Here is an 11,311-nt window from a genome sequence, read left to right on the forward strand (position 1 = left end):
ACTGTTTTTAATATTGCTTTTAGTTTCTATTCTCCAATTGTCTTATTTTGTTTCTACACTTCAGCCCAACTTGTTTTTATTCTGTTTTATTTTCATATATTTTAATCATGTAAAGCAATTGCGTTGTCTTTGTACTGAAATGTTGCTATACAAATAAATTTGCCTTGCCTTGCCTTAAACGTTATGGAGCTGGAGCAAACATGCCGTCCTTCCCTCACCCATTCCTGCACTCTGTGGGTCAGCAGGCTGAAAGAAAGCCACTAGACCAGGGGGGACTGCAACCTTTACAGTCTAAAGAGCCATTTTTTGCCTACAGTCTACTTGAATTAAACTTGTTCAGAGCCGCAAATGTTGCCTGGCCTTTTGAAAAAAAGACAACTTATAATTTTTGAGGTTTACAAAAAAGAGGAAAGATGGGATGTTGATATTTGTGGATAATGATGTATAAAAATATAATTTCAACATAATGAAAAAATATTGATTTAAAATTAAATATTACTGGCACTTTTAACATCATTATGTGTGGACATTAAAAGCAATTATTTCAAGAAAAAAACTTCTAAAACCTGCATTTATTATCATTATTACATTTAAATACCATAATAAAAATATAATTTGTAGCCAAAGTTGTTAAGAGCCACTGTGGAAGGTCCAAAGAGCCACTTGCGGCTCCAGAGCCATAGGTTGCAGACCCCTGCACTGGACCTTCCCCTATAGCTCACAAGAATGTTAATCAGCCATTAGGGAATATTATTGGTATCGGTAAACATGTACGGCCTTAGTTTGGAAAGTATGGGAGCGCCATCTTTGGCTCCCGGGTTTTAAAAAGTGTTTCAAAACTATAGTTGGCAAGCTCCAAGCTGCACATCACCGCAGGCTCGTTAGCTAAGCTTATTAAGGGTATTCATATTTTTTTAGTTTCTGCATTGTAAAATACACAGCAAGGATCTTTTGCAAATAAAGACCTGTAATTGTTTACAAAGTGAATCCAGGTTGTGCACCGTGGGTCTGGACATTTCAAGCATGTAGTCGTTGCCAAAGATTACATGATTAAATTATTTTCTTGTGAGAAAGAGAGAGAGAGAGAGAGAGAGAAATTATGAGCCCTGATGGCCTTGTGGGAGCTGTAATGTCTGGTTGTCTTCACTGCAGGCCAGGGGGCGGGGCACTGAACGCGCAGTAGAAACTGGGCTACCAAGCACATGAACCCCTTTAAGGAGAGGAAGAGGAGCCACCTTTGGACCCTGACGTCACGCACTTGACAACCACGGCACTTCGCCCTTCGAGACGCTTCGCAACAACAACTTGATCGTGTCGGGTTCAATCCAGCTTCGACGAGTGACCAAAATGCGGCCGAGGAAGCGGGACGCGCTGCTCCTCTGGTTGCTTTGTGTGCTCGGCGTGGCGGAGGGCGCTGGAGCCCCATCAGCACCACCATCGCGGTGGGCATGGCAGCGGCTCTCACCGGGATCCTGGCCAGATACCAGAACATTTTCAAATACTTCCACGAGTGCTGCCGACCCGAATGGATCTCCTTCAACAGGACAGTAATAATCATACACCGCAGAGGGCCCCCTCCCCCCTGGCTGGGGAGTCGTTTTCGCTTTAGGCTTAACACTCGGCGTCCGGTGAAACCTTTCCGCGACAACGCGGGGTGTCCTGAACGCAGCTCCGCGTCACGTGTCCGCGACGCATGCGGAAGCTGCACACCGCAAGGCCGAGCTAGTTTTCGCAGGCTAGCGGCGTTTTGTTCGTCGCTCTCGGCCTCATCCTCATCCATGTCAGAAACCCGCGGCCGCCGACAATGAAGGTGGCGCACATTTGTCTGTGGGTGGCACGTCTCACTGGCAGCCAGCGGCCTGGTGAACGCCTCGATCCCCTCACAACAACCGTGCTAGTCGGTTTCGGCGCCACGCTGGGGCGGACGATCTACAGATACTTCCAGGAAACTTGCGATCCGAAGTGGATAGCCTACACGCAAACAGGTGGGTGAGGGACGGACGGTACGGAAGGAAGAGGGTGGGTTTGCAGCAGACGCGGGGAGGTCCGGCGATGCGCAATTAGCCTTGCGCGCTTCTTTTTCATGGCAAACCGGAAACCGATGATCGCTGGATGCGGTCACCTCGTGGGGGGGAGCTCAGTTCTCACGTCCTCGGCCGTTATACCTGGCGCACAATTTGTCACCTGATCGTCTTTAACGATCATCTTACGGGATGGAAAGCACGACTTTGGACCAGAGCGACGAATAAAGCCCAGTAGTTATACGCCAGTGGAGCAAGCTGTGTGACTTGGAGGTTTTTAGATGCTCATGTCTGCCTTCCTCGTTTTAAGATCAGAGGTTTTCCCCAAGGGGCCTCGTGTTAGGAACGCAAACGTGAATAAGTGTGTAGAGAACAGAGCAGCAACACACATTTTAGAGGATCTCCTCCTACAGGTGCTGAAAGCGCTGTTCAAAGTCAGACATGACGCAACATCAACTGCTACGTAAAAAGTTGACATACTCGTTTAACCTTTTTCACATTCTGTCCCTTTTCCAGCCATACGCCGCAATCTGTTTGACAGGGATTCACTTGCTTTTACGTATATTTAGGTCTGGACTTGGACTAGGCCATACTTTACACCAGGGGTCACCAACATGTGCCCGTTGGCACCAGGTAGCCCCCAAGGACCGTAGGGGGTGCCTCAAGAGCCTGTTCAAAAAAGTAGCACAACCCTCCAGTGAGCTGCATTAAAAGTTATATTTTTTTCAGTTGATCTTCCTTTTTAATCACACTTGTTTTTACATAGAATTATAAGCATTAAAAATGTTTGTATTGCATGAAGTTAAGGTGAGCTCTGACTCTTTAGTTCAAATGTCGGTAGAGGTAGCCCTATGTATGACACAGTACCAATGTGGTTGCTCTCAGGTTGAAAAGGTTTGGTGATCCTGCCTTACACTAAACCAGGGGGACTGCAACCTTTACAGTCTAAAGAGCCATTTTTTGCCTACAGTTCACTTGAATTAAACTCGTTCAGACCCGCAAATGTTGCCTAGCCTTTTGAAAAAAGACAAGTTATAATTTTTGACAAAGATCTACTGTAGGAAATATGTTGTTGTTGTTAAAGAAATCCCCTTTTACGTCTATTTTGAGGTTTACAAAAAAAGAGGATAGACGGGATGTTATTTGTGGATAGTGATGTAAAAAAAATCGTAGTTTCCAACATAATAAAAAAAATATGGATTTAAAATTAAATATTACTGGCACTTTTAGCATCATTCTGTTGTGAAAATGAAAAGCAATTATTCCAAGAAAAACCTGCATTTATTATCATTATAACGGTATTTAAATACCATAATAGAAATATAATTTGTTGCCACTGTGGAAGGTCCAAAGAGCCACAGGTTGCAGACCCCTGCACTAAGCAAAGATCAACCAATCCAGTTCTCTTGCGCCCCTGTCCCACAACTTTTGGACGCACCTCTGCTCCGACACACCTGAATTAACTGAAGGGTCAGTGACCAGGCCTTTGCAAAAGCTTTCTGACACACCATGGATGTTGCTGCCTTCTGATGCAGGTGTAATGGAGCAGGGATGCATCCTAAAGTTGGCTGACCCCCTGCTCCAAAACAGGGTATTGCAGCTCTAGTGTAATGTTTAGGATCGCTGTCCTACTGGAAGAAAGATTGAATTCCACTCCAGCCTCGGATGTTTTGCAGCCTCCCTAGATCTACCTGTATCTAGAGCCACCCATCTTACCCACCAGCTTCTCACATCATGGTGCGGCCACCTCCACCCAGTCGTTCTGCTCTGCACTCAGTGTTGGTTCTGGAACCCCATTTGTTGTTGCAATTAAAAAGGACATTTGGTAATGCTTCCTCATTTTGTCGTGAAGTTGCTGTGTTATGGTGTGAGTACCCTACATAGACAGTGGGAGACTTTAAAAATCACCAGTTTAATGTAGGACGTTGTACATTGCATTAGTTTTTATTAATTTACCAGGCAATGGAAGCGCTAAGCGCTTTCTCAAATGGGGATCATTCCAAGAATTAGGAGCAGATCCGTAGGATTCCTGCACACCTCGACTCTTTCGCTGGCTTTCCAGCCCCTAACCCTGATGCCCTTCATGTGTAAATTCTCTAGGGCTCAAGACCGACCTGGACAGCAAGCTCTTCGGGCAGCACATCGCGTCCCGCATCATTTTAAAAGCCGTGACCGGGTTTATGAGCAACGACAACCCCAAGAAGCCCCTGGTGCTCTCCCTGCACGGATGGACCGGCACCGGGAAGAACTTTGTGAGCAAGCTCATCGCCGATAGCATTTATGCAGAGGGAATGCACAGCGGCTTCGTCCACGTGTTCACGTCCACGCTTCACTTCCCGCATGCGGAGCACATCGCCACCTACAAGGTAACAGAAACCCCCTGCAGGTACGGTCTTTTACTGTCCAGTTCCGACTGGGGCTCAATTGTCGCTTTTGTTCTCAGTCTCAGTTACAGCAGTGGGTCAGAGGAAACGTGTCCAACTGTGAGCGCTCCATGTTCATCTTTGATGAGATGGACAAGATGCACCCGGGCTTGATTGACAGCATCAAGCCGTACCTGGACTACTATGACAAGCTGGATGGCGTTTCTTATCGGAAGTCAATATTCATCTTTCTCAGGTAACATAAGAAATTAGGGCTGGACGATATAGAAAAAAAGCATATAGATAAAATATAAATCATATCCATCGATATTGATAATTATCAACACATTCAAAACATATTTTAAGTGCAGCCCTGTCCATTTTACACTGTTTCTTAGCGACCTTTTTTTAGATACACACAACACTGAATTCAAACACCAACCCTTTATTCAAGCAACTTTTATTACCAAAACTACAGTTTTTAAAAAAGAAAAGAAGAATGTGTGCTCTCTGAACTCTTGAATGCTTCCTGTCCTCTATGAAGGGGGCGGAGCTCCTGGGTCTGTGTGTGTGATTGGTTGGGTGGGTGTAATGACTGTAATTCTTTTTTTCTATCATCGATATACGTCCATCGATCGATATATATTGTTATTGAATTATCGTCCAGCCCTATAAGAAATTCCTTTATTGTCCCATAATAAAAGGGGAGGGGGGGGGGGCGCAGACAGTTACACGCAATTTTTAGTCATGAAAAAACAAAACAATCTAATCTAAAGTTGGTTCTAAATTCAATTTAGTTTTATTTATATAGCGCCAATTCATGAAACATGTCCTCTCGAGGCACTTTACAAAGTCAAATTTAATCATATTATCCAGATTGGTCAAAAATGTCCTATATAAGAGAACCAGTTGATTGCATCAAAGTCCCGACAAGCAGCATTCACTCCTGGAGAAGCGTAGAGCTACAGGGAGAGTCATCTGCATTGTCCATGGCTTTGCAGCAATCCCTCATACTGAGCAAGCATGAAGCGACAGTGGGAAGAAAAACTCCCCATTAGCGGGAAGGAAAAACCTCCAGCAGAACCGGGCTCAGTATGAACGGTCATCTGCCTCGACCGACTGGGGTTACAGAAGACAGAGCAGAGACACAACAAGAGAGACAAAAAAGCACAGAAGCACACATTGATCCAGTAATCTGTTCTACATTAGATGGTAATGGCGGGTGATCTGTCTTCTCTGGATGATGCCACAGTTAATAAAACGTCAGACCAGGTGTGCCTATTATGAAGAAAAAGGGAGAGAGAGCAAAAAGTTAAAAGCTGAAATGACAACAGTCATTTCAATGCAATGCAATGCAAAACTAGAGAACAATAGACTGGAGAACAGTAGAAATCAATAGAGTGAGAAAAATAGGCCCTGATGTCCTCCAGCAGCCTAAGCCTATAGCAGCATAACTATAGAGGTAGATCAGGGTAACCTAACCCACTCTAACTATAAGCTTTGTCAAAAAGGAAACTTTTAAGATTAGTCTTAAAAGTAGACAGGGTGTCTGCCTCACGGAGCAAAACTGGGAGTTGGTTCCACAGGAGAGGAGCCTGATGGCTAAAGGATCTGCCTCCCATTCTACTTTTAGAGACTCTAGGAACCACCAGCAGACCTGCAGTCTGAGAGCGAAGTGCTCTGTTAGGAACATACGGGGTAATCAGAGCTCTGATATATGATGGAGCTTGATTATTAAGGGCTTTATACGTTAGAAGGAGAATTTTAAATTCTATTCTTGATTTAACAGGAAGCCAATGAAGGGAAGCTAAAATTGGAGAAATATTATCCCTCTTGTTGATTTTCATCAGAACTCTTGCTGCAGCATTTTGGATCAGCTGAAGACTTTGAACTGCATTTTGTGGACTTCCTGATAGAAAAGAATTACAATCGTCCAGCCTTGAGGTAACAAATGCATGGACTAGTTTTTCAGCATCACCCCTGGACAGAATGTTTCTAATTTTGGCGATATTCCTGAGGTGAAAAAAGGAAACTCTGGAAACCTGTTTAATATGGGATCTAAATGACATGTCTTGGTCGAAAATAACACCAAGATTTTTTACTTTATTACCAGAGGCCAAGTTAATGCCATCCAGATTAAGTGATTGATTAAGAAGTTTATTTTTTGGGGAACTTTGGTCCAAAGATTATAACTTGTCAGAATTTAAGTGCAGGAAGTTTAAAGTCATCCAGCTTTTGATGTCATCAAGACATGACTGCAGTCGAAGTGACTGATTGGATTCATCAGGATTTATGGATAAATATAGCTGAGTGTCATCAGCATAACAGTGGAAAATAATCCCATGCTGTCTGATAATTTTGCTGATCGGAAGCATATATATAGTAAAGAGAATTGGTCCAAGGACTGAACCCTGTGGTACTCCACAGGTGATCCTAGAGTTTGAGGAAGATTTATTATTAACATGAACAAATTGGAATCTGTCCGACAGATAATATTAAAACCAGCCTAATGCTTTCCCCTTAATCCCTACAGTATGTTCAAGTCTTTGTAGGAGAATATTGTGATCAACTGGATCAAATGCAGCACTGAGATCTAACAGGACAAGTACAGACACAAGTCCATTATCTGAAGCCCTGAGAATATCATTAGTGACCTTCACCAGAGCTGTTTCAGTGCTATGATGAGCTCTGGAGCCTGACTGAAACTCCTCAAGTAGGTCATTACTTTGTAAATGTTCACAAAATTGATTAGCAACTACTTTCTCAAGAATTTTAGATAAGAAAAGAAGATTAGATCTTGGTCTGTAATTTACTAACTCATCTTGATCAAGAGTTGGTTTCTTAAGTAAAGGTTTAATAACAGCTACTTTAAAAGCCTGTGGTACATATTTATTTACTAAGGATAGATTAATCATGTCCAAAATAGGGCCACTGATCAGACGGAATATCCCTTTAAACAACTTGGTTGGGATCGGGTCTAACATACGGGTAGAAGGTTTAGATGAAGCTAAAATTTTAGATAGCTCAGAAAACTCTACTGCGTCTAAACAGTTCAGACACTGCACAGGTTCTAAAGATTCCTCCAACGCTGCCTCACTTACTGAGGACGAGATAATCATGTTTGGGAGGATGCCAATTATTTTATTTTAATGGAATCAATTTTATTTATGAAGAATCCCATAAAATCATTACTGCTAAGAGCTAAGGGAATGGATGGATCAGTGGAGCTATGACTCTGTGTAAATTTGGCAACTGTACTGAAGAGAAATCTAGGATTATTTTTGTTCTCAATTAATGATGGAAAAATATGCTGCTCTAACTCTGCGAAGGGTCTTGTTATACAACAATAAACTGTCCCTCCAGATTAGGCAGGGTTCCTCTTGGTGTGTAGAGCGCCATTTTCTTGTGCTTCAAGGAACGCAGCTCTGAATTAAACCAGGGAGCCAGCTTCCTGTGAATAATCACCTTCTTTTTCAAGGGAGCTACATTATCCAATGCAGAACGCAATGACAAAGTCACACCGTTAACAAAGACATCTATTTGTGAATGGGAAGAAACAACATTGCTGCTATCTGCAGGGTATTTCTGCAATACTGACGATATTAAGAGGGGGACAGACTCTTTAAAGTTTGATGCAGCATTGTCCAAGAAAGATCTACTATAATGGAACCCTCTTTTGGGGGTGAATAACTCAGTTAGAATAAACTCAAATGTTATTAAAAAATGATCAGATAGGACAGGGTTGTGAGGAAATACTGTTAATTCTTCACAATCAATGCCATATGTCAGCACAAGGTCTAAAGTATTGAGCCAAGAGTGCATCGCTTTATGCACATTTTGAGCAAAACCAATTGAATCTAGGATAGTTTTAAAGGCTACGCTAAGGTTATCACTTCGCCTTTCTGCACGGTAGATGATGACGACGCTGCAGAATCCCCCCCTGTCCTTGGTGGAGCCTCCGATTAGCTATCCATCCACTGGCCAACAGCTGGCCTCGGACCAAATGTCTCTGGTCGGCTTTGACAGGTGAATGTGCCTGGGGGCTGAGAGGCGAGCATGTGAAAGACGACACCTGCACTCGTTTTTTATTATGTTGAGATAGAAGGCACCTGGGGTTACTTACGTTTTACTACATGAACCAAAAGACAGTCCCAGACATTTTCCAGACTGTTTTAGGCGCATCCGTCCAGTCTTTGAGAAGATGCAAGGTGGCTTTGTGTTTCTTTAGAACGCTGCCTACTGTTGTGTTTCGCAAACCCTGGAGGTCTTGCACTTCCTGAAGCTATGTTGAAGGATCAAATGCTAAGAAATGATCATGAGTTAAGAGAGTCGTGTCTAATTTCAGTCTCATGAAAACCATCTGACATTATGAAACTTGTGCAGTTTGACAAATGAGATCCCTCACCTTTTTAGTAGATGAAACCTCAGCAACAGTGGTGAAATGTCTCATAATAGGGAACGCTGCGATCAGCTGATTTTGAGCTGTTTTGCAGCGCGTGTGCAGTGCACAGAATGCGTCCAAACGCAACATGTGGCCAGTTTGGCACCACGCCGTTGTACGCACCGACGCTGACACCGCCCCGTCTGTGAACACAGGGACCAACTTGGTTGGCGAGTCTTGGAAAAGTCTTTTCAGCCCCCCAGTTCAGTCAGACCCGAATAGTTTATGGTAAATTCTCCATTGCTGGACACGGACGTGATGAAAACCATTTCCTGTTCAGTTGTTGGGATGTCATCAGATCGACCAAGAAAAGCAGCCCTCAGAACTCCGCAGATTGGAACGTGGCTCGTAACTCGATGGTGTGAGCGATGCTCTGCGTAATCCGTGGTAACCCCTTCATGTGAATGTGCATTTACTCCTAGCCGCCACGGTGAAGGAGGACCCTCAGAATATTTAGCTTTAAGGAAGATAAGGAGGAAAATATTATTCAGAGCTGTTCCTTGTTCAGCTTGTCCCACCGTTCGGTAGCTGGGTGCTGACATTTCTTCTGGGCTAGCTTGTTTATTAGCAGTGACTAGCGTCACGTTCATATGCTCTTTGCAGTTCTGTCAAATAAAGGATGGTTGAAATCCCTTGTAATAGGCCCATATTTTGTCTGGTAGATGTGGATGTGAGCGCCGTGTTTTGCATCACGTATCAGTGGGCTCATCGTTGGCTTCAAGGTGGGAGCTACGATTCCAAAGAGTCTTTGGCTTTAGCTCTGTTTGCCGTTTCTTTGTAGGCGGCGAAACATCAAACGAGCTGCTCAGTGTCCGTTGCTTTTTTCTGGACATCTCCGAAAGAGCTTGGAGGTTGCATTGCATTTTAATTAGGGGCATTAAGAGTAAAGCAGTCTGAATGTGCCAAAGTTTAAGTGGGCAGTAATATTTTGCAATGAGTTCCATACTATGTTTCACGTTGCAGCTGCTGAAACCAATAGTTTGTATTCTGCAATGCACTGAGAGTTTGATTTGTGTACGCCGTTTGTGGTTTTCCTCTGACAGCAACGCAGGAGGAGACAGCATCATCCAGACAGCCCTGGATTTCTGGAATGCAGGGAGAAACCGAGAAGAGATTGAGCTCAAAGACCTGGAGACGGCCCTCTCCCTGTCTGTCTTCAACAACAACAACAGTGAGCCGAGAGCATGTCGACGATTCCTTCGAAATCAAGTATTACCTCGAGTGTTTTAGTCTGAAAAGTGCTTTTCCTCTTCTGCCCCTGCAGGCGGCTTCTTTCGTACGAGCTTGATCGACAAGAGCCTGGTGGATTTCTTCGTTCCCTTCCTGCCTCTGGAGTACAGACACGTGGTCCAGTGCGCCATGGCTGAGATGAAAGCCAGGAACATGAAACCGAACCACGAAACGGCGGACAACGTTGCCAGAGACTTGGTCTACTTCCCCAAATCCGAGAGGGTGTTCTCCGTCAAAGGCTGCAAGTCGATAGAGAGCAAACTGGACTTCTTCTCATAACGTGAGCATCTGAAGGACCCAAGGATGAGCCACTACATGCACTTTAAGAAAAGAAAGAACTTTGAAGCCAAATGACTAAAGACAGGAAGCAATTGTGACCGGAGAGAGTTTTGTGGAGGTTTCCCTGTCTGACCTTGTGGCCACCAGCGTAACAGGAGGCCTTCTCGCTTACACTGAATGAAGAGATCAACGTCAGCACAATAAAATATTCAAACGATCGGGACACGATCCTTTGTCGCTGGTTGAAGAGCCCAATCTCTGCTTTTATGTTGGCAGCCTCAGACGGTTGTTTTCTGGGGGAAAAAACTTTTAATAGCGGATGATGTCTCCTGCCAGGGAAACCCTTACCCTGTGGAGTGGCTCTACACCGCGGTCTCGGTGTGAACAGCCTATGGGAAGTAACTGCCTTAAATCTTTATCTCACTGTCTCTCTTTTTTAGCGGAACTAATTTTACACATCCGCCAGACTTTTGTGTTGAGGGTAGGGGAACATAGCTGAAAAATTCTTTATTTTAATTCACAGACTCTTAATTTCCTTTTTTATTCTGTACTGTCAAATCTCATGACATGCTTGCAAAGATTACATGTGAGTAAAATGAAATGTCAAAACACGATTGACTGTCCGCCGTCTCTGACTCAGGATCGTCGTCTCATCATAGGTTCTGAAGATTTGGGAGAGAAAGAAATTTGTGTTGGCCTAATATTTCCTAACCCGAAGCTTTGTGTGTAATAAAAAGCGGTTCTCCCAAGTCTGCACATCCCTGCTTAAAATGTCGGGTTTCTGTGATGGAAGAGAACAAGACCACGGCAAATCGTTGTCAAACCCTTTCTGCTTCTAATGCAGGGCTGCACAGTTAATCCCATATTTGTCATTGTAGCAACATATGTGACATGCATATCGAGAAGAACTGCTTGGACTGCAGTAGATCCTAACATTTAGCTACCATGCATTCAGGCTCCCTCTGGTTCCCACAACA

At 43.9% G+C, this 11,311-nt stretch overlaps 1 protein-coding gene across 1 annotated transcript; it reads left to right on the forward strand.

The window, feature by feature from the left end:
• Positions 1 to 4,096: 4,096 nt before the first annotated feature.
• On the forward strand, positions 4,097 to 11,094 carry LOC118563953 (torsin-1B-like; the record flags this gene model as incomplete). Its single annotated transcript, XM_036140398.1, has 4 exons — positions 4,097 to 4,387; positions 4,465 to 4,640; positions 9,869 to 9,996; positions 10,090 to 11,094. Coding segments are annotated over 4 exons (840 nt in total), but the record flags the coding sequence as incomplete, so codon positions are not given.
• Positions 11,095 to 11,311: the final 217 nt, after the last annotated feature.

Source organism: Fundulus heteroclitus, chromosome 8 (assembly GCF_011125445.2).
Source record: "Fundulus heteroclitus isolate FHET01 chromosome 8, MU-UCD_Fhet_4.1, whole genome shotgun sequence".
Lineage (NCBI taxonomy): Eukaryota > Metazoa > Chordata > Actinopteri > Cyprinodontiformes > Fundulidae > Fundulus > Fundulus heteroclitus.